Here is a 23976-nt window from a genome sequence, read left to right as displayed (position 1 = left end):
GCTGTTGTTGGGGTTCTTCACTTTCCTCTGTCCCCATATCGAGGTTTCTAATGAATAGAGCGTAAGGATTGCTCCAGCCATATATAACATCTCTATTCTTATCTCGAACATCTGCCTTGAATTTCTGCTTCCTTTTTGTGCCAATGAACTGCAATAGAGACTCCCAGCTTCCTCCCTTCTGCCCCTCTGCAATGCCCAGATACCCTTCCACATTCCTGACCTTGGTCCCCCAGCTTTAGTAAATCAGTTGTCTTAAACATAAGGGAACTTCAGTCCAAAGAACAAACAGAACATGATTTTCCTAGTAATAGCCATTGATCGAAAATGTTCACAGATGAAAGACATCTCGAAAAACTAACACACAAACCCTACAAGTAGCCACAGGCCCTAAAGTTGCCCAAATCTCTCAACTTGACCCTTCTCATTCTCCTGCTTCTAGGATCTCTTGCGATAAAATTCCCTAGCTTGGGGTCCATACCAGACTTGCTTCATACTAATACTCACTCCTCCTTCCCTTTTATAAGCAGCATTAGAAAGGGAGTGGAAAGGGTGCTCTACCAGAGTCAAGAAGTCCAGTCTCCACTCTGTCACTGTTAGAGCTTTGCAACCTTGGGCAAGTCATCTAATCTCTGTGGACTTCAGTGAGGAAGTTAGTCAGAGGATTTTAAAGTTCCTTTTTTTTTTTTAAGATTTTATTTTTTTCCTTTTTCTCCCCAAAGCCCCCCGGTGCATAGTTGTATATTCTTCGTTGTGATTCCTTCTAGTTGTGGCATGTGGGACGCTGCCTCAGCGTGGTTTGATGAGCAGTCTGTGCCCAGGATTCGAACCAACGAAACACTGGGCCGCCTGCAGCAGAGCACGCAAACTTAACCACTCAGCCACGGGGCCAGCCCCCAAAGCTCCTTTTAATTCTGTGTCCTATGAACTCTACAAACATATTTGTAAACCCAAAGATCTGGGATAAATGAGGATTTAAGAAGTCATGAAAAGTTTTTCAATCGAGGAGACTCAGAGATTTAAATTCTCATGTTGGCCTAACCAAGAACCAGCGTTATGACCTAGAAAGTAACCTAAGGGAACTTATTCTCCTCATCTGCAAAACAAGGATAAAGAAACCCACCCTGCTTATCTTGCAGGAATTGTTGAGAGGACCAAGTGACATGTAATGAATGTGAAAGCAATTTGAAAACCATCGAACACTGTAAACATACTTTGCTATCATTATTTCTTCTCCTCGTTGGTAACCGTAATAGAGATTCTCACACCTTAAGAAGCAACGGCTTAGTGTAAGTAATTCAGCCTCCCCAGTCTTCATTCTCTTCACTTGATAAGTGAAAAGATAGTATTATATAATTCTAAAATTCTTTCCGGCTACAAAATTCTGACTGTCCATTATCACTGATTGGAGGAATATAGCAGGAGATAAATTAAAACAAAAATATTTGCATTGTTTGAAAACACAGAACTGCCAAACATACCAAAAAGGAATGACTAATATTTACTGAGAGTTAGCACTAAATTAGATGTTTTCCATTTATTATGTGATTTGATACTCTTATCAATCCTTCAAGTTCAATACTATTATTTCCATTTTATTATCTCGACAATAAATGAAGAAGTCAAGGTGAGAGAGATTAAGTAACTTCCCAAGGTCACCAAGCTGGGGAGTGGTTGTCTCAGGGATTGAACTTGGGCAGTCGAACGTCAAAGTCCTGTTTTGTTTTTTTTTTTTAAAGATTGGCACCTGAGCTAACAACTGTTGCCAATCTTCTTTTTTTTTCCTGCTTTTTTTTTCTCCCCAAATCCCCCCAGTACATAGTTGTATATTTTAGTTGTGGGTCCTTCTAGTTGTGGCATGTGGGATGCCGCCTCAACATGGTCTAATGAGCAGTGCCATGTCCATGCCCAGGATCCGAACCCTGGGCCGCCGAAACGGAGCACACGAACTTAATCACTCGACCATGGGGCCGGCCCCATAAAGTCCTTGTTTTTAAACATCCTGCTGTACTCCCAGACACTATCCTCAGTGCTTTTACATATCTTACAAATATGATTGCTGCTCAGGTCTATGGCACTCCAAAACCAGCTGTCTCAGTGAAATTCCCTGATGCTTTCCATCTCCTAGTAGATTTAGAACTCTTAGTAGGCTATGGATTTTCTGGACCAAACCCATACCACAAGGAGGCTCTTTAAACCCCAGTAGGTACAGGAGTGTTGGCCTGGGACATCTCGTAGCCAGTTAGCAACTTGCCCCAAGAGCATCTCATTGAGCCAAGTCAGCTGGACACACTGAAAGTTGTATATGCTCAGGACACTAGGTACCTCCTCTATGACCCAGTCTTTTAAAGTCTTCGCTAAGATATACGTTCAAGTACCAGATGCTCCATTTGTCTCCTAGAGAAGACATCCAACAAGACCCTCCATTTTGGGGACTAGAATACAACAAGGCCAGATCTTTATTTCAAAAAGAAAAAAAGGCTCCCAAAACTGAAAGATAAGAAACTTTTATGAAATATGAGTATTGTTTCTGAAAGTTCAACATCCACAAGCTTCTCAGATGTCACCAACTCCACCATAATGTTATTTCCAATCCCAGTAAAGAGAAATTATTTTAACCCAAAGTGTCTTCATTCATGACATTTATTCATGGCCTATTGTGCATCTTAGACTTTTTTAGGGGGAAGAGGAGTTTTTGTTTCTGTATTTTCAGAAACAGAAACAATATAAAAGATACAAAGGACAGTTATAGTACAGATACAACATGGAAGTTTCATTAAGTGCTTATCCTTCTAGGAATAGATGTCCAATGTCATAGCCAGGTCAACCCCCAGCTGCTCCTTCCCAAGAGCCCTGTCAGGGAGGACAAGAGCAAAGGTAAAGGAGGAGTATACCTCCACACGGTTTCCCCCTCTTACCTTCTTCTCCTGTCTCAAAGGCCTAAATCAGGTTTACCTTTCAAGGTTGGCTTTATGGATGGTGCAATTTGCTCCATCTCCCAAAACCATCTCCCATCTGCCCCAGAATGTGTGAATCCCCTTAATAGACCAGAGACTTTCATTTCACAGTTAGAGATAAAAGGCTTAGAATGAAAAAGTCTGGTTGATGTAAGACCAGGACTAAAACTAATTCACACTACACCTCAGTCAGGCAGTCAGTCAGCAAGGAAAAAGGAAATTGACTGCTCTCAGAGGCAGGCATCCACAGTCTTTGGTCGAGGAAAAAGGTAAAAGAATAAATAGGTGGGCTCCTGAAAGGGGGCTGGGGTTCAGGGACTGATTCAAAAGGGGAGACTAGAGATGGCAGAAATAACTGCAAGCGAAATTCACAGTTGTTGGCCAGGGCTGGTGAATGGGACTTCTTTGGGGCCACAGCCCCCTCGTAGCTGGTTTGAATAACCAGCCTCACCCAGTTGAATCTAAAATGTGACTAATTCCTATGCCTGACCACTTTCTATATGGAGAGTCAGAAGCCTTTTTCAAACAAATGCCTTTTATCAGTGGCCATTAAGAGCAGAATGAGTTACGGTCACATACTGTAATTCTGTCTCTATTTCTGATACAGCCTCATGACATTAGCCTGACTGATTAGCATGGCATTTACCTAAGAGCATCAAAGGGGTTTTACTCAGGTACCACCAGATCCCTTTCTACAATCCAGTATCTGTTCACCAACCAAACTTCCTCCCCATTTTAATAGGCATAGTACCTATTCCAATCTCTAATAATTCACCCAAGAATCATGGATATGTCTAAGTAAAAGTCACTAGTCAGTTGCAAACATTGCCAAAATAGTAAAAGCAAATGTTAAGTACAAACTGGTGCTATTCTAAATCCTATCCACAAATTAACTCATTTAATCCTCACGATAACTCTACAACAAGATAGGTAATGTTATTACCCACAACTGCACTGCACAAATGAGAAAGTTAAGACACAGAAAGTCTGAGTAACTTGTCAGACTTCACACAGATGGGAAGTGAAAGGGCTGGGCTGCGAATGGAGATTCCTGACTCCAGGGACTTGCTCCTACCCTCTCTATGATCCCACAACCGTGCTGCTCAAGCAACTGGAACTCACTTGGATAGTTTCTTATAAAACAGAAGGAGGACTCATTCAATCATCCTGACTGAAAACCAATGACAGAACCTGCACGCAGGAATTGTTTGTGCTGCCTTAATAATCACCACCACACAGATATGAGCAAAACCTTTCCCTCAACAAAACTCAAAAATTGGGTTGGATAAAAACGTTTTGCCAGGTGGAGACGAACAGGTCATTTAGCAGTGCCGCTGGGAAACTTCCCCACAGCTGGAGTCCTGCTTGAAACATTTTCCTTCTAGGTAGAAATATTTTTAATAAGTCACTGATTCTACTCTCAATCTACTCACCTCCCAAGCAGAGAAGAGTCAAGGTAATATCTACTATAAGCAAGGTAAAATCATCTCAAATACCTTTTTCTAGTTACAAAGCATAGCAATCATCTCTGGAGGACTATGTTTTGCTGCACATACTGAACAATAGGAGATCACTAGGAATCACGTGAAATGAGATGATGGAATTCAATTTATTTATCCCCAAACAACTGAAGTGCCGCTCCTATTTTGTGGGATGATTGCTGTTGAGCAATCCAACTTCCCTTATGAATTAAAGAAACTTTATTTTACTTTCTGTCTAAAAGGATTAATGGTTTACTACTAGTTACTAGTTGATTTAGTACCTAAGGTTTCTCAGGGCTAATAACTGGGTGGAGCCTACAATACTATTCCAAGCCAATCATTGATCAGTGATCTCTCTCAAGGAAGATTCTAACCAATAAGAGGAAATCTAAGGCTCTAGGCTGAAAGCTAAGGGCCACATATATGCCTGGGTGATGCTGAAGCAGGTTACGCTTTCTGGGAAGGCTCCTGAGCGGTAAGTTAAACATTTCTGGGAAGGATAAAAATCACACTTAGTATTATGTCATAAAGTTGATTCTAAGGTGTGCAGTAAAGGCAAAGATGTCAAGGACTACAAAGCGAAGTGGGATGTTCTGTAAAAACTAGAGAGAGAACAGCTTCGCTTACGATTTCCCCAGGAAAGTTTATTTGAGAGTTGAAGTTGAGATTTTTTTTTTTAATTCAAAGAAATAGCTTTAATAACTACAAGAGAGAGGCAAGTTTTTGTTTGCGTTTATCTATCTTTCTAGAACTTTCCTTGAAAAGCCAAATTCTAAGGTATCAGTAAAGAGATATTATTCTAATGAAATACTGTTCTAAGGTGGGCTCATAATGTATATCATGAAAATGGTTATGTAGTCTGTTTATCTCACAGTCAAATGTAAACCTCTCAATGCATATTGAGAATATTTCATTAAAAGGAATCAGAAGAGCATGATTATTTTACTTAAATATAGCTTCATTAAGGGCTGTGACTTATTCCCTTACTCTGAATTCTCAAACTTCGTTTAAAGGTTCCATAACATCATTTGTAAAACGAACAAATGTATGAGCAAATGAAACATTTTGAAGGCTGGCAAAAGATCCAGGAATTTACAAAGACATCTTCTTGCCAGGACATATTTTTATAAACTAACAAGAACGTATTTTTAAAAAATATTTTTATTTTATTCATCATATAATATATTGACATTTATCATAAAATTCTTTGCAGTTTCAACATTTAGTACTGTTGATGAACTGTGTTTTAGGCTAAGAAAATTCTCCTCAGCTCTTACTCTACTCAATTAGTAGCTATATCTTTTCTAAAGTCATATTGACTCCAACTGCACTGAGTCCAGGCAAAGACTACAAACTCAGGCAACCTTTTAATGACTCCATTGGAAACTCTGTTTGCTGAAGCAGGTTCCCAGTTATTTATTATGGGATTTAATTGCTCAGGTGACTTAGGTTCTTAGACAGGTAATTTTTAATGAAATGAATTTAAATCGCACGTCTTGTGAAAGAAAACTGTTCCTCACATCCCCACCCCTACTTAAGTCTATTTATTTTACTTGAAACAAGTTTAATTTTCCTTTTCAATGACAGCTTTGAAGAACAATCTGAAGATTGTATAGGAGACAATACATCAAGAATCTATTGAGTTCTTCTAGAACAAAAGCTAGGAGAAAAATACATTAGTGTTTATTCTGAGGAGAAAATAGATTTTTTTTTCAAAAAAAAGAAGCATAAAGTAGAAAGCTTAGTAAAAAAAAATCCATTTTGGAAGATGTCACTGAACAACTCTTCCAGTGTATTTCCGGATTCAGTGCCCAGTAATACCAATCGCTTTCAAGTTAATGTCATAAATGAGAGCCATGAAAGCAGTGCGGCCGCGGAGGACAACGCCGACCCTCCACATTACGAGGAGACCTCCTTTGGGGATGCAGCCCAGAACAGATTCAGAGTCAGCTTTAGGCCTGGGAACCAGGAGTGCTATGACAATTTCCTCCACAATGGAGAAACTGCTAAAACAGATACCAGTTTTCACGCTTATGATTCTCACACAAACACATACTACCTGCAAACCTTTGGCCACAACACGGTGGATGCCATTCCCAAGATCGAGTACTATCGCAACACTGGCAGCGTCAGTGGGCCCAAGGTCAGCCGACCCAGCCTGCTGGAGATTCATGAGCAATTTGCAAAGGTAAGCTTAAGGCACAGGCAAGTATCTTCTCTTACTCCTTCAGGTGAGTTCCTGCTCTTTAGTAACACCATGAATGTACAAGCATCCAGTGAATAGGTCTATTCCAAATGGCTCATCTTAGTTACACGACAATCTCTAGTTCCCAATAAACAGAAAATACACAAAAAGCATTCCACAGATGTCTACTGACTGAGCACAGGAAACTAAAGAATTAACTCTAAAAGTTAGGCAATATGTTGTATCTTCTTTACAATTATAGTCTATTCAATTCATGCTTGGTTAAAGATGTCAAACTGAATACTAAGCTGGTTTCCCCTTAGTGTTAATGCCTCCACAACAGTGGTAAAAAAAAAAAAAAAAAATCACTGTTGCTTACATCGTTAATACTTGGTGCCAGCCTTTAGAGCACATGGGTATTTTTTATATTCTTTAAAGCAAGAGAAGAGATTTATAAGATTCAGCATTTTATCCCTTCCTTTTCAAAACTTTGCCTGTGGTTCCTGAATGCACTTAACCATATAAAAGTAACAAATTAAATTTAAGTACAGAAGCAGCAGAAGTGGCTAAACTTTTCATTATTTAAGGAATATAGCCAGGGTTCCCAAATGAGCTAGAAGCGTGAGGCAGCACTTTTTCCAATCATGTGGCAAATCATTTATGAGCTAAGTAGATTTCTTCTTCCATAACTTGCTCTAAAATACATTGATGCACTTTATCTTCCTGCTCTTCTGGAACACCGTTTGGAATGAATATCATTCTTTATAGAATATAATTACTTACTGAGAAGAATAATTAGCTGTCACATATCCAAATGTAGTTTACTCTTGTCCAAGTTTTGAGGTAAGAAAAAAAATGGATTGGAGCAATTTCTTTCATATTCGTTCGTTCATTCAACACATTTATTATTAAATAATTGCTCACCCTGGGGATTCTAGGAATACCGCTCTAACAAAAGATGCTAATACAGGTGAAAATCTCTCGTTAGTTTCTGCTCATCCTTCTTTCCACAGGGAAACCCGTCTCCAAAGCTTACAGCCCTTGGCTGCTCAGGGTGCTTGTCTCTGGGTCCTACCACCAGAGATTGAGTGACTTCCTGAGGAGAAGCCCAGGCTCTGTTCCCTTATCTTCTCTCCCCACCAAGTTACTTGTCCTAGGTACTATATAGGCAACACTGTTAAATGGCTGGTTTCTTTATAGGCATAAGATTTAGACTTTTTCTGGATATTTGGTGCTTTAACCGAAAGAAGTTAGCAATGTGGTGATTTCAGACACAGTGGCAGCTCCCATGAAGATTTTTGAGAAGGGGGCCCATTTGAAGCTCCTGAAATCAGACTGAGGTGTCGCTTTCCTTTTCTGTGTAAGGGGAGAGGAAAGGAGAAGAAAGAAAAGGAAGAGGGGAAAAAGAAGGTTGAGAGAAGGGGGCACAAGGAGCTTCCCAGATGTAGGAAAGGCAGAAGGAGAGATTTAGGGTTTTATGAAGAGATTTCCATTTATTCTGAAGAAGGGAAAGGAACCCAAGTCTTCTAAAAAAAGACCTGAAATTCGATCCCACCATACTCTACCTCATTACACATGGTAATTTTTAAAGCTATATCCTTTGTTAAAATTGTGATCAAAACAAATATTCTCTCCCTCTCTCAACTTACAAGAAAGGAAAATAAAATTTTAACTCCTTTAAAAAGGAAATGGAGTAAACTCACATTGTTCTTAGGACTGATATTCTAGAGAGAGAAAAGTAGCTGACATAATTTCTAAAGCCATGACTTCTATAAATCTTTATGTAAGGGGAGAAAAGCTCTGTGGGCCCTATGTGAGGAAGCCATCTGAATATCCACACAGTAGGAATGCAATAGCAGCATTTGACAGATTTGACAGCTGTTTGCAATATCATATTATTTTTGAAAAGATAAAATGCGATTAAGGACTTAACCCAGATTTAAAGCATTTTTTTTTTCTCAGATACAAAGGAACGGCAAATTAAATAGATTGAAAATTAGGTTTAGGCTCAATTCCCTGAATAATCATTCTGAATGAGCATAGTAATAAGTTACTCTTTTTTTTATGAACTGGACCCTTACTTACCTAGGATACTTCATCTTGATTAAATCATACAGAAGTATCCACACGGCCAAATTGGGAGCAGAATTCAAATACGACCACGGAATCTACAATGGGCACATTCCTACAGCCAGGACCATTCGGTGTCACTAAAGTTGTAGGGACCAATCCATCACATGTTCTACGTCTGTGCCATCCTTCAGGCATTCACAGTCCGGACCATGTTCAGTTCGCTTCTTTCTTCCTTCCTAGTGAATTTGATACTGCTGTTCCTCCTGCTTTCCCCCCCCCAAATAAAAGATGAAAACCTTTAATGTGAGGTAGTTATGCTGCCACCTCCTTGTGGCCCTTGACACATTACGGTAGTTCCTCAAATCACAACTAGAAATGATCAGTAGAACAAACATTGTATTTGGACACATCACAGATTTTGGATACAAAAAAATTATAAATAACAGTGTTTACTTAATTTAAAAGTAGAAAGTAATTGACATAGTACAGGTTAGGCGATATTTTTTGTACCCCTGATTATAATGCTTTAAAAACCATATAAAAATGATACATTCATACTAAATGACAGAACATATTTGTCAGAAAGCAGTTGGATTTTGTGCAAATCCTGGTTATAACTTCAAAGACAGAAAAAAAATTACATGACAAGGTTGTCCTAATAGGTAAAATGAAAAATAGGTTTGAAAGACATTATTTTAAATCTTTACCTTAAATGAAACTCTAGGAGTGATGGATATTGACAGAATTTGTAATCTCAATGATTTGAGATCATAGTTGAAGAAATCCTTTTCATTTTCTATGTAGTAAAGAGCTAAATGCCTATACTAGTGACTATGAATTACAGATTTCTGAAGACTCTAGTTAAAAGCAGAAAAAAGTGACACCATCCCTTACATGCTCTGCAATGTTGTACAAGCTATATAACTTTGACTGATTTTGCAGGATGCTTGTGAATATTAGAGTTTATATTATAATGTCTAGCACATTGCCTGCAATGGGTAGGAGCTCAATAAATGGTTGTTGATGATGATGATGGTAATTTTTATGCTAGCTAATTTTTGTTTAAAAAGTAAAATATACACTGATAAAATATTTAACAAGTGCTAAAAATGTTTATAAGGAAATGTCTCTTACCTAACATAAATTTTCAGTTATTCCCTCTGGGGCAATGTTACTGACAGTTTCTTATAAATCCTTCCAGAAGTTTTCTATGCCTATACAAACATACATATACTTCTATAAATATCTATATTTCTATCTGTCTAACTTTTTGTTTGTATCCTTTTTCAAACACATATTGGGACGTGTTTTACAATGTTGCTCTGCACTCTACGGTTTTCACTAAACAATATGCGTTAGAGATCTTTCTATATCAAAACATGTATAATGATTATTAGACATCTGGCAAAAATGAATCTAGTATTTTTACTTTGTAAAAATAATTCTACTTTTAGTATCCAGCCTAGTTCTTGTGGCTACCTTTTTATACACAATTCCTAACTACAGGGCTAACCAAAATGGAACTCCTTTTCAGCCTTGCTAACTACCATTGTTGTTAGCATTTCAGAAAAATGTAATTACAAAGGAATCAGGAAAATATATAGCCTTTCTATCAAAGTCAGTGTTCTGATGTCATTGAAATAAACTATGAAAAGTATTGAATGCTAAAAAAATTAAGATGCAAATATGATTCTTAAAGAAGTCAACTGTTTAGAAACTGATCCAAAACAAAATAAAGAAATGACTTCATATTTGGGTCTTTAGCCTGTTAGCAACTAAAAATAATTTGTAAATAAGAACATTAGGAGTGACTGTGATATAATAAAAACTTTTTATTGAGAATTTTTTATGTGTCAGACACAGTGCTCACACCTGACAAATTCTCATTCAATCCTTATAACAGTCCTTCAGGGTAGGTACTGTTACCATTGCTGTTTTATTGATGGCGAAAGTTTTGTAAAATCCTATGGATCATTTAGAAGAGAAAATAATGACTTAGAGAAGTCAATAAACTTCCAAGGCCAAGAAGCCCAGGTCACATGGCTAATAAGTTGAGCCCATGTCTGCTTGACTCCAGAGTCCATGTTCTTTATCACTATTTTCCATTCTCAGCCTACTCTCCCACAGCACTTTGCCTCAGTTTGTTCAACCATTATAGAAAATGGTAAGAAATGGCACCCCCGTCACAAGGCACTGAGCAGGAGATCCCAATTCCTTTCTTGTTTTGGGGACTGTGCCAAGAGATCATGTTGCTTCTCCTACAGAATTAATTGTAGGTCTCAATTATTTTCATTGTCGTCATCAAAAGAATTTATTAGCCATTTATTTACAAGAGCTACCATATAAAGTGAATTAAAGAGATTTGACCTCTACTCTCTAGAATTTTATATTGTAAGTCAAATGTCATTGTTATGGGTAGAGCTAAAGAACATGTCGTCAAGTTAACAAACATTAAACCACATAGATCAATGTATAAATGCTTACCTTCTGTAAAAAGATAACCAAAAATTTACAAATGCGTTCTCTAGAAAATAATCCTTTCTAAATAGTTTCAAAGCTCAAATTTGGAACTTTAGCACTCAAATTGGGGATATCCAAAATTAGAAACAGTCACCAAGCTAAATAAAATAGACATTAAAATTGAGGCAAGAAATGCTTTGAAGACCATTGATGATCAGAAGCCACGCCTAAAATATTGGTTGTAGTGAAACTCTGCAGCTAGAAGGACATTCTAGTGATTGTTAGAGTTTTTAGCACCCAAGGCCACATCTGGGAGCTCATACTATTAAAATAATCTGTAGAAACAAGACAAAAAACAAAAGAAAGATTAATTTTTCATTATAAATAGTTCAGAGATAGATGGTGAGTAGAGTGAGATTTCCCTTAAAGTATGACTTCGAAAATATTAAGAATCTTTTAGTTTTATAGTCTTAATGCTGGTTTATTACACATAGCTACCTTTTGGCCTAAGTTATCCAAAATATAAGCCAACTTGCATGTGAGCTATATGTTTTCAGATATAGTGAGAATACTGCAATTATAAACTGTGACCGTTCGTAGTGATTGAGAGGCACGGTTTACAGTAACTTTTAAAACAAGAAAAAAAAATCCTCTCTTTTTCATTATTTAAAATACTCCCCCTTATAACAAAGGGTTAAAAATGTGTGAACGTTGATCAACAAGAAAGACAAAGATGATTAGAATCATATGTTTTTCATTCTGAAATGAACCTTAGGAATTATCAGGTTCTGACTGGGACTGGCTTTAAGATAATCCAGTGGCATGGGTGTGAGAGGATTAAGTGGAATACTTTTGACCCATATGTTGCTAATTGTTGAAGCTGAGTGATGGGTACATGAAATATATTTTTCTCCCTATTGTTACAACTATTTAAATATTTCAATAATAAAAGAAAGTTTAAAACAATGAGGAAGGGATCATCTAGACCTAAATATTTATGGAACTATGTCTTAATGATGGTCTAAGATTTCTACCATGTTGAGATTAAAGGCTGAAAACTTGAAAACATGTATAGTAGCAAGTATCATCTAGTTGGAACTTAAAAAATAAGTACATTTCTTTTCTTCTGCTTTGATGATAGCTAGAAAGGCATTTGTTATTTTTCTGGGATTTGAAAAATCATATATTTTATGTTAAATAAAATAATTATCTTTCATTATCTAGAAAAACCCATTAGGAATTTACCCCTTAAGCCTTTCTTTTTCTTCCTTCCTTCCTTTCTTTCTCTTTCTTTCTTCCTTCCTTCCTTTCTTTCTCTCTCTCTCTCTTTCTTGCTCTCTCTTTCTTTCTTTTAAAATGCACTTTATTTTAGCTTCTCTGAATGCTTAATGCACAGGTGAAACTCTTGGTAAATAAATAGCCATTCCCTAAAGGTATGAAATTTAAAATGCATTTATGAAAGGTTGTGGGTCATCATTTATGGTAATAGAGTGTGTACCAACAAATTAATTCAAAGTGGGAATGAAAAAACTGGTTTCAGGCAGCAATCATAAAACTTTTAGTCTTTAAGACTTTGGTCCCAAGAACATGCATCAGCCAGGAGTCTGCCAGCCGCTGGTTATAGCTCACAGCCATCGAATCACCACAAACTCTCAACCCAAAGTCTTGTTCAGTACTTTGATGATAAGTTGGCTTTATAATTGCTGTTTGGGCTTACAAAGGAGGCATTTATTAAAGAGTGAAATCAAGTTTTGCTTTGCCTTGTTAGAAGAGGAAGATGGCAAACATAGAAAAATGATTTTGCCTTAGAGTAAACTGCTTCAAAGGAAGATTTTCAGAAAACCTATGGGATTTATTCTCATTGGCAGTATCCAGGGAAGGTTAAGTCATTTGTTGCAGGACACATCCTGAACTAATTGCATAGCCAAAACTAGAGTCCAAGACTCCTAGTTTATGTCGTGTAGCAATTCTTCACATCCCGACGAGAGTATGCAATAGAAACAGATTTGTACTTGTAAATTTACTATCAGACCTATATAGTCAACAGAAGAAATATACATTCACGAGTTTTTTCCCCTCTATGATATAAATATATTTAAATTTTTGAAACTGTATCAGGTTGAACATATTTACCTAAGGGAGAGTTGAACGTTAGACATGGACTCTATTTTTGAATAATTTAGAAAATTATTGCCTTACTAATTTCCATGTATAATGATTTCCCTGACAGGCCCTCATAGAATATTCTTTTTTGCTTCATATTGTGATGTCCTGGTGATAAATTGAAGAATTGTGAAACCGTGACCACAAGGGCATTCATCAGATAGAAATGTTGATTTAAGGAGAAATTTTAAATATCCTATTCATCCTTTAGCCAACTGTGTAAGATGTTTTTTACAGTCATTGGTATTCTCATTCATCTAGATCTAAGGGTCACAGTTACCATCAGAGTTCATCAGAGGGCAGATCAATTTCCTGGACCAAACCCTCAAGTTCAGGTTTAATCAGAAAACATAGATTTTATTCCCAAGACTGCTTTTAAAAAGCAAGTGACTAAGGCTCTGTCTCACGAGATCCCCAATTAATTCAGGAAAAGGAAATTGCCTTCTCCCTGAATGAGTAGCTACTGATGGCCGTGGGATGTTGATTAACTAGAACATTGTTTTTTACAAATTACAAAGTTTTTCTCAAAGCAGGTCAAATAAATGAATCTCCTAACAAAATAATCTCTTCAACATTCATGGACATTTTAACACTTCCCTACTCTCACTGTTTTTCAGTTATGGAAAATGAAAGTTCCATTTGACCCACTCAGCTGCCTTATGTGTGTAGAATCCTTTCAAACAAAAGTAGAATTTTTAATTGATTGGAGAACGACCTCAAATGTTTCACCCATCTGTAATTGGCTGTATTGTGTAATATGTACCATCCAGTATGGTAGCCACCAGTCACATGTGGCTACTGAGCACTTGAAACATGGCTAGTCCAAACTGAGATTTGATGTCAGTGTAAAATACACACTGGATTTCAAAGACATAGTATGAAAAAAAGAAAGTAAAATATCTCATTAATATTTTTATAGTGATCATGTGTTGAAATGATAATATTTTATATACTTAAGTAAAATATATTATTAAAACAGTCATGATTCAGGTCCCTCTTACAAGATGGGGTACCATTACCGTTAATGAATATTTACATTGCAAATATTAGAAATATGACATTCTACAAAAATTTAATATATGTTCAACATTTAAGGGTCTATATCTGTACCCAAGTTATTTCACTAGCTTCTTTTTACTTTTTTTAAAGTAACTACTGGAAAATTTTGAATTATATACATGATTTGCATTTGCAGCTGGTATAGATGGCCACTTTCTGCCCTGCTAGTTCAGCTTAAATTTCTATGGACTTTGTTTGTCCATATCATACATTGATATGAATATGTGATGTCAGCTTTCAATTATCTGTGCAAATAGGGACTGACGATGCCTAAGATTAAGATATTCCGCAGGTAATTCAAAACTAAATTTTAACTATTTATTTCAGTTTCCTTTGTCATTCAGTTTTTTCCCCAATGCTGTTAGAAAATAATAAGATGATCTGGGTTGGGATTCCTTCTCTTCCTTTCTCTTTTTTAATGTGGGCTGCATAGAGGAAACAATGAGAAAAAGAATACAAAATAAGGAAGGGAGGGAAAAGAAATAGGAGGCAAGAATGGATAAGAAACTAGGTCATCTGCCCCTAAGTGGTATTAATCAGGTGGCCTTCAAGTCCACTTTATGGATTTAATGTCGATTATCAATGACCTGCTGCATGGCAGGCCCTTGGTTGGCATTGAGAAGTAACTTACACCCCTGTCTTCCTCCAATTCAGCTGTCATACTAGGACTCTTTTCACACTATATTACATTGGTTACCCAAGTGTCACACTGTTACTGCACAAAATTGGGGTTTTCTGCCTGAAGCACGTAAACAAGTCAATTACAATGGGCGTGCTAATAGTACACCAAAGCCCAAAGAAGCAAGAGTCCTTCAGCGTGGCAAGGGCAAGAACTTAGACCCTCCCCAAATAAAGTCCTTATAATAAATACCGAATATTTATTTTATACCAGTTTCATTTTAGAGGGGAAAAAAAAATGCCTTGCCCAAGACCTCTTACCCTAGTAACATCAGAACATCTCATTCTAGGCTTAAACCAATGCAGTCCACTTAAGAAAAAGTTGTTCTTTAACAGTGATAATTGAATGCTGAATCTAAGAGACTTCCCCAATGGTTTCAAAACCCTTACTGGAAAAGATGGCTTTGGGGGAGCTCAATGGGGTGGAGTCTAACCATTGACGAGTCACATTGGTGCCAGATAGGCTAAATTAAGTGGGTACTCCTGAAATTATCCAAAGTCATATCTAAAAGAGAAATTAGAGAATTGTTCTTAACTTGAGAGAAACAGCTATTTCCTCCCCCATTGAATTCAGAGACTATCTCACTGAGAGGAAAAGAAGGCTACAGAAAAAACTAAATAAACATTTTAACCAATTTTTAATACTGCTTAATTCTTTCTACTCTGCCTATCTTTCTAGTGGTCAGTCATAACACTTACTCCCTTCTCTACAATACTACTAGCACATCCAACAACTCTCAGGCAAATTCAAAACTTTTTGAATCTGAAAGAAACTTCCCCTACAGGAAGGCATTTCTGTAGCCACGCAATGCCTTTAAACCTTTTTAGAATACTTTAAACTTTTTTTTTTTTTGAAGAAAACGCTTCTACATGATCCTTCTTAAAGATACTCTGAGGTGAGTAGAGAAGTTTTATCATCATTATTTTAGATGAAGAAAATGAACACCAGGGAGGTTAATGGAAAGAAGACTAGACACTCTGCGTTAGTGAGGAAGGTTAACTTTCTGGACCACTTATCTGCCTTCTAAAAGACCCTCATTCACTCTTGACAGGCTTTCCTCCCTACCTTGCACCCCTTCTTTTCTCTTTTGTTCCCTTTGTGTTCTACACTTATCCAAATCCGACCATTTTCCCCTAAGGTAATATTCTCATGCTGGAAGGATTGACCAAGCTCCTTCATCACCCCTGCAGTCTTAGCAGTGCCTAAAATTACTCACAACACAAACCCATCGGCTCTCAGGGCAAGAAGTACTATCTTATTAAAGTGACTAGAACATGCTTTCTTTTTTTGTCTAAAGTTTTATGTCAATTGTTTTGATTTGCCTTTAAAAGTTTTATGGAACCATGTGTTTGTTGACCAAGTACTGTGCTTTTTTTGCTCTCTGTGAAAATGCAGAGTGTGGCAGTGGCCCCGGGTTCAGCCGACAGGGTTGCTAACGGTGATGGGATGCCTGGAGATGAACAAGCTGAAAACAAGGAAGAAGAAAATAAAGGCGGTGCCGTGAAGTTCGGATGGGTGAAAGGTGTGCTGGTAAGAAAGCTCCTGTGTTTACCAATGAGAACTATTCATTCAATGTTCTGGTGAACTAAGTGTTAGCAAGGCCTGAACACCAGAGTTACAAAGACAGCTGGGTTTTGCCCCATTGTCACTTCTCATGCCCCTTTCCATGATCCTTTACTCCACAGGTAAGATGCATGCTGAATATCTGGGGTGTCATGCTCTTCATTCGCCTCTCCTGGATTGTTGGAGAAGCTGGAATCGGTGAGCATTTTTTCCCTCCTATATAACTTTCGAAGGAAACTCAATAGGCAGCTCATTTTCACCATTAATGCTGAATGTGAGATGAAGGTCACAGAAATGGTCTGCACTGAGGCTCTTTTACTTGGCCTCTTGACAATGTTTGTCAGAGAGTAAAGGTGAAGCGTTAACTCCCAGGAGACTGGAATTTTCCAGCTTGCCAACCAGAGGCAAGCTCAAGTAAATATTTCTCTCTTTTCATACAGTTGTACATGTACAAGTATATAGAGACATGTTCATTTTAAATAATAGTATTCATATTTTGGGACATACTGACATTTATCAGAGTATCTCCCTTATGATTATCGGCAAAGCTTCACTAAACAAAAATAACTTGTGGGAAAACTAGTGAAAATGTGACCTGACTGCTAATAATGCTGAATGGTTGAACATTTTCCAAAGAAAATAACTGTGTTACTTTCAGGTATCGGCACTAAGAAAACAAAGGATAATAAAGTATTGCCAGATAGACGCTTAAAATGATAGATAAGATGACTAAGATAATTTTTCTAAATGGAAAATGGATGATGTTGAAATTATTTTGAGCAGTTATTTAATGTTTTTAGATAGTATATTCCATTTAAAGTATTATTTCCTGTGGCAAATCTTTGTTGTTAAGAGTATATTAGTAAAATTTGTATGAAAGATTTATTTGAATTTTATCAATGATCTTGATTTGGTGTGATAAAAATGAATGATGTAGTGCTCGATCTATGGAAAATACAGTATAGATTCACTTTTAGGGAAGACATATAAATCATTAGAATCAAGAACGGAGATTCAGATATGCCAGAATGTATTTCAATTCACACTGAAAAGGTACTTGGCCATTATTTACTGCCTTCGTTCCTAAACACATTCAGAATCACTAGAAGACTAACTCGCAAAAATAAAGGGCTGAGTTGTAAATTGAAAATCTGGAACCAGTTCCCATAGTTTTTCCATGTTTCGTGTTTGGCAACTGCTGGGTTCCTAACAAAGGGCTGCTTGCCGGCTTTATGGTGCATAGCAAATGAGTGCTCACAGCCGCAGGGGCCAAAATAAGTATATGCTGTTCCGTGGAAAACCTGCAGCTTAATATTGCCAAGTTTTAGCTCCAGGGTTTCATGCAAAATTAGGTTTTTAAGGGCAGTTTAGTAACTTATTGAGATCATCAAGAAACATTACTTTGTTTGGAGGTGTGAGCATAGCCAAGGGCAAGAGTAATTCTTTTTAATGCAATTTATTTAACATCCATATGTTTGGGCAATAATCTGAAGTTTAATCAGATCCTACATTACTCTTCACAGTCAATCCACTTTCATGTTTATTCCAAAATTGTGAAATATGAAGAATCCTGTCTTCTGCTACAGTGTTTATTGAACTTTCAGAGATCAGTATTGTTTTAATAAGGTCCTTTTATTTAAGCAGTCAAATCCTACTTTAGAAGGGTATAGAGTTCTACCTAAATGAGTGTCCAGTGGGTTTCCTTTGAATGGAGATATTTGTTGTTGTTTTTTAAATCTCAGAAAATAAACTTTAGTGAGTAGTAGAAACTTGTTACCACCCTCACTCGGTTTTACTGGCCTTGGCTGTGAACTTAAAGCTAAATGAGTTGACTGAGTTGCCATCTGGGTCTCGTTTGGGTTCTCTTATTAGGTAAGAAAAGAAACAAATACAAATAGCTTCTTCTTGCTTTGGGGCTAGTTTGGGGAAGAAAGCTGAATACACTTTCCAGCCCAGACCCTGGAAACAAAGCCAGAAGGAAGCTGGAGCCAGGAGTAAACAGTAAATAGTAAATGGTCACAGCCCTTGAGTAACCATTCTGAGGCCATGGGTTTTGGTTGTCTTGTCCCCAAAAGCAAATGGTAGAATGAATCGATAATGCCGTCTAGTTGTTCTTCTCTGTCTTGGAGCAAAAAGGTTTCCAATAAACTTACTCATCAGACAGGGATGAAGGGTACGAAAAGCAGGTATGGCCTGAAGTAAGTCATTTATGCTCCGTGAGTTTCACTTTCTCATCTGAAAATGAGGGGGCTGGATTGTTTCCCAACCAATTCTCTGAAGATAAATCTAAAGAACCTTGCTGAACAGGCAGGCACAAACTGAGACAGGCTGAGAGCAGCACAATAGTCTTCACACTGTGGGGTGCATAAGAATTATCTGGGAAGTTAGGTTATGACACTGCAGAATCCTGGGATTCACTTGGAAAGATCCAAACTCAGTAGGTCTGGGCATTTTTAAAAAAGACCCCAGGCCTTTCCTGAAGCAGGTGGTTCGAGGACCAAACTTTGAGAAAACTATGCAGTGAATGTTCTCTAAGCTGCCTTTCACCCCGGGAGTTTATGTTTGGTTGTGAGAGTGAAGCAAATCCCTTGCTATTTAAATGTATAAAACTTTGTTCCAGGATTTCAAGTGGTTTACAAAGATGTATACAATGCAGAAGGATAAACTAAGAATTACTGGGAAAATAGAGGCAAAGGGAAAATAAGGGTGGGGAAATAATAAAGTCAGAGTAGGTTTGATGTCCTGAAATGCAAACTAAATGATTCTGTACAGTTGCTGGAATGAGCTAAACATTTGATATCAAACTTCTTCAAAAGAAAGTCAAGAACAAAATAGTGTGCAAAAAGTAAAAAGAAATCACCTTTAGGGGTACAAAGAACTGAGGCCACGTGGTAATGTAGAGGTGATGCTCACAACAGGAGCCCTGCAATAGATAAGAAGAATTTACGGCAACTATTTCTTACAACACCAAACTTTTAAGAGTCCATAGGGGCCAAAGCAATGTGGTCCAAGTTTGCACCTTGTGTCCACAGTAAGCTTCTTCCTAATTGTGCACTTCCCTGCACTTTAACCTATAAAATAGCCTAGAGATTTCCTCTAGAGCCAAGATATAGCTGGAAGCAGCCAAAGAGCCAGCCTCTGGTACCTCGTTCCCATTTCTGTCCTTAATCTCCCTCCACTTTGCCTTCATTCAGGGGATGGCCAGAGAGATCACAGCCTCTCCTGGCCAATTACCCTTCTAATCATCCTTTGGACGAGAAGCCTACCAATAACAGTTATGAAGCATCCACTTTATGTAGGAGAGCATACCAAACAGGCCCAGGCAAGAGCATTCCGGCTGGAGCCAGGGTGATTTCAGTGCCTGTGACCCCACAACTTCTCCCTGAATTCTGGGTCAGCCTCCATTGAGGAAGCTATTGTAGGAGAGGTAAAACTGTTTTCTTTCTACCCATATTAGGCTCATTGGCTAAGGCCCCATGAATTAGACTGACAGAAGACAGATTAGCAAAAGAAAAACAGTCAGAAGTTTATTAACATGTGCATCATGCCTACACATGGGAAGACTGCAATAAGTAACTCAGAGTGGTTATTAGAACTTGGGCCTGTATAGCATCTTAACAAGATAACAATGCATTTTTAGAGAAGTGCAAGGCAGAGGAAAAGGACTGAGATTCTAGGGCGACAAACCCTGGGAAGGCAAATAGATGGGAGAACTAATGGAAGATAAGTAACGTTCGTTACGTAGGTTCCTCTGGTGCTGTCTCCAGCTGATAAGGGTCTAGAATTGTCTCTGGTGTCTAACTTCTGTTCTTCCTGGTATAGGGACAAGGGAGACACCTTTATAAATTTATGCCCTGTTTTTAGGGAAATAGGGGGAGGTATCTACTTCTTTTCAATTCCCTTTAACTTAAAATAATCTTTATGCTAAGGTGGCATATTTTGGGGTGGTATATTCTTCTGCCCCTCACTATCCTCCTGGCTGTGTATTTCTTGAAGCTAAAAGCAGCCTTGCCCACCTCTGAATTCTGGCTTACCACTTTCTCCCTCCCTCTCACAATCACTGACTTTCTACACATAAGATCGTTGAGGGCAGCTTTTAAAATTTCATTTTGTCTGTTCCTTGCATTTCTCATACTATCTAAACACATAGCTGGATATATAGTAGGCTTTTAATAAACAATAGCTGTTATGACTATTGTGGATATGATAAAAAAAAAAAAAGCAGTGCCACTGATAATGTACTGTGTTTTATCCGCCACGCTAGCCACTTTACACATTTTCTTTCTAATTTCATTGCCAGTTTTGGCTCAGAAAATAAGTAACTTGCCAGAGGTCACATAGCCAATAAGTGAATGTAGTTCAATTTGATTCTTTCCACTTGAACGATGAACAATTTGCTATATTGTATGTCATTTTCCACTCCTACACAACCAAATGTACATAAAAAGATAGTTACCTGGAAGGATGAACATTTACTCTCTAGTTATATTAACAGCTTGGAATTCTATAGCCCAATTATTATGTTTATAGGTGTCTAGAACTTCATCAAAAATAGGGGGTTCGAATTAAATTTTGACCAGCCATAGTTGCCCAGTTGTGTGCAGCTTTGCACTGCACATCTTAGCCCTTGAGTTTCTAGGATCTCTGATTCTAAGGGTAGAAAACTTCAAAGCTGAGCATTTAACTCTATGGTGATTTCCAGGCCATCTTGTTAACTGAAATGTGGCCCTTTGGTGATTACCTTAGACTTGCTGGCTTTGATGTAAACCACCTAATGGATTGTTCCACTGTTTAATTGCCTTTATTTTTCCTCTCTCAACTGAGGTCTTGGTGTGATTATCATCGGCTTAGCTGTGACAGTGACGGGTATCACTGGTTTATCCACCTCTGCTATTGCCACAAATGGATATGTCAGAGGAGGTAATTAAACTTGGGACCCGCACGATCATTTGTAAGGTAAAGGCAACACAGGCTCAAATAGTTCACCATTGACCTTTCTGGAGTGTTTTCAAAGGTAATCCAAGTTGGTTCCTTTTTTTCCTCCCCAGGCAAGAGAGATGCAAGAGAAATGGGGAAGGATTTAACCTTTGTCAAACTCCCAACTTTCTTATTCAGGTTCCTCTCAAGCAAGAGAGAAGGTCAAATGCCATGTTTTCTCTTTTCACAGCCAGGGTATTTTCTCTCCCAGGACACCAGCACAAGTCAACTTTTCCTTTCCAGGGCTGCATTTCAGATTGTGTTTACTTTTGGAAACCATCCTTCATCATAATGAGCAGTTCTCTGACTTGATCTTTATGCCAGGCACGCCAGTTTCTCCTTAGCACAAAGGAACTCTGTGGGGACCCAAGGCATGGACGTGAAAACTTAAATTAAAGGCAGTATAGTTTACAGCAGTAGGGAATCCAAAGAAGAAAAGTAAAACATAATATCTTCTATCTTTCATTACCAACAGGTCTTGGAGTTCTCATAATTCTTCTTTCCACCATGGTAACTTCTATTACTGGGTTGTCAACTTCTGCAATAGCAACTAACGGGTTTGTTCGTGGAGGTAAAATTTCTAAGATATCTAATGCTCTCATCACTTGCTACGGGTAGGCAAAAACTTTTTATATATTTCTTTTTTGATTGGAACAAGAAAGTAGCCCAATGTTTGAAGCCTGGCTAACTATTTGGATGAGCTGGATGCAAAAGGAAGCATAAGGTACCGTGAGTGTGGTCCTGGTCTACTCTGGTCAGATATGGTCTCTTTTGTAATGGACCTTTCTGGCACGTTGCAGGTCATGGTTTCCAGATGCTCAAATTCCTTGGGTAAATGTTTTATTTTTCAGGCTAGTCTGCACACCTCTTGCTCGTGTTTCCTGGAAAATGATTCCTGGACATGGCTTTAATTTTACAGTTCAGTACATTTCAGGTGCTTCCTAGACCTTCACGGAATGAGATCTTATAGAACATTTCAGGTTTTTCGTGGGGAGCCTGATCTTTCTATGACAAGATTCAGACTGCTGCCTCCTGAATTACTGGTGACTTCTTGAAGTATTGGAGCCAAACACCTTTCTTGGGGGATTTTGCAGGTCTTGGATTCGTCATCATTGGACTGAGTGTGGTAGTGACAACACTCACAGGTATTTCTATGTCTGCTATTTGCACAAATGGAGTAGTAAGAGGAGGTAAGCCAATTCATTTACTTATGACCACAAGCTTTGATTATGTGATAATGTCTAGAGTTGGTTTAACATTGAAAGTAAAAGTTTTATATTGATAATTACTCCCCAAAACCTGAAAATAGAATAAAATAACCCAAAATTTAGACAGCAAGGCAAAATTCTTCTCAATGAAAATTGAGATCTCCAAAAAGGACTTCTTTGATCCATTTCCTGTGATTCAACACGTTTATAAAGTAGAGAGGAAGGAATGTGTCTAGAAGGAAGGCATAGAGTATTACAGTAACATAAATGGTTTCTTTGTGCCTTGGACGGGCCCCATTGGCTCTCTCCCAGGCCCCTCAGCATGGGTCTTCTCAGTGCCCCGGCTGACACTGCTGACACTTCTACTCAGCAACCCTCAGACTTCACCCCAACACTGTGGTCCCGGTGGCCAACAAGCAGGAGAAGATCCTTAAAAAGAAAATAAAAATAGACAAAACAAAGAGTTCCTTTCAGATCATCCAGGAACAAACAGGACTAGGCAGAAAATGAAGTGGCTGAAGTTAATTATTGTTCTAACTTCCTTTCTTCCCCCTTGCATTCTGCTTTGGCTCCTCAAGTCTCTACTTGGGTTACCTTATCCAGGTCTCCCTGCCCTGGGCCTTCTAAAACACCAGCCTGCCTACAACATATGCCTCTCACAGCGTCTGCCTGGCTCTTCTTTTGACCAAGCCTGAGTGACTGGCTAACTAATTTGTTGAATGTAATCTGGACAGAGGAAATAATGGGATATGCCCCACCCAAACAATAGGTTACATTGTTAGAGAGGGCTTTGACCCTTTAACCCAAAGGCATGTCTATAGTGGAGGAAATTCGTTTTCAGTAAAAGATAGTTCTGTTTTGTTTTCAGGTATTTTTACAGTGTCATTTGCCTACCAACTCTGTCCACCTCTAAGACTAGCTCAGTATAGAAAGTCGTTAATTTACTATGGTCTGTGATGACATCTAGCTATCCAGGCCTCTCAACTTCTAGTCGTTTTTACCTTCAGTAACCTGCTCAGTCCACTCTAGGCAGTTAACGAGCCCAGCTCAGTCTTTCATGTGCACAGAAGCACACAGCCATGTATAGAACGGCCTTTTCAAGGTCCAAGGGAGAAGCAACTGTTCCAAGCCCTCCCCACCTTTCTTCTATTTGCCACCCCCATACGCGTATGGG

At 38.2% G+C, this 23976-nt stretch overlaps 1 protein-coding gene across 2 annotated transcripts in view; it reads left to right on the top strand.

Annotated features, from left to right (window-relative positions):
• Positions 1-4838: 4838 nt before the first annotated feature.
• The window catches only part of SLC12A1 (solute carrier family 12 member 1), an 84279-nt gene continuing 65141 nt past the window's right edge, over positions 4839-23976 (top strand). The window contains exons 1-5 of one of the 2 annotated variants that reach the window (XM_005603062.4): positions 4839-4910; positions 6023-6623; positions 16450-16584; positions 16740-16815; positions 22070-22165. In XM_005603062.4, coding sequence (XP_005603119.1) covers positions 6204-6623; positions 16450-16584; positions 16740-16815; positions 22070-22165 — 727 coding nt within the window. In that variant the 5' untranslated portion in view covers positions 4839-4910; positions 6023-6203. Of the gene's footprint in view, positions 4911-6022; positions 6624-16449; positions 16585-16739; positions 16816-21441; positions 21538-22069; positions 22166-23976 lie in introns of both variants that reach the window. The other variant, XM_014733939.3, reaches the window with a different exon arrangement.

Source organism: Equus caballus, chromosome 1 (genome assembly GCF_041296265.1).
Source record: "Equus caballus isolate H_3958 breed thoroughbred chromosome 1, TB-T2T, whole genome shotgun sequence".
Lineage (NCBI taxonomy): Eukaryota > Metazoa > Chordata > Mammalia > Perissodactyla > Equidae > Equus > Equus caballus.
Note: the sequence above shows the minus strand (reverse complement) of the source record. Positions and strands in the feature narration are given on the sequence as shown.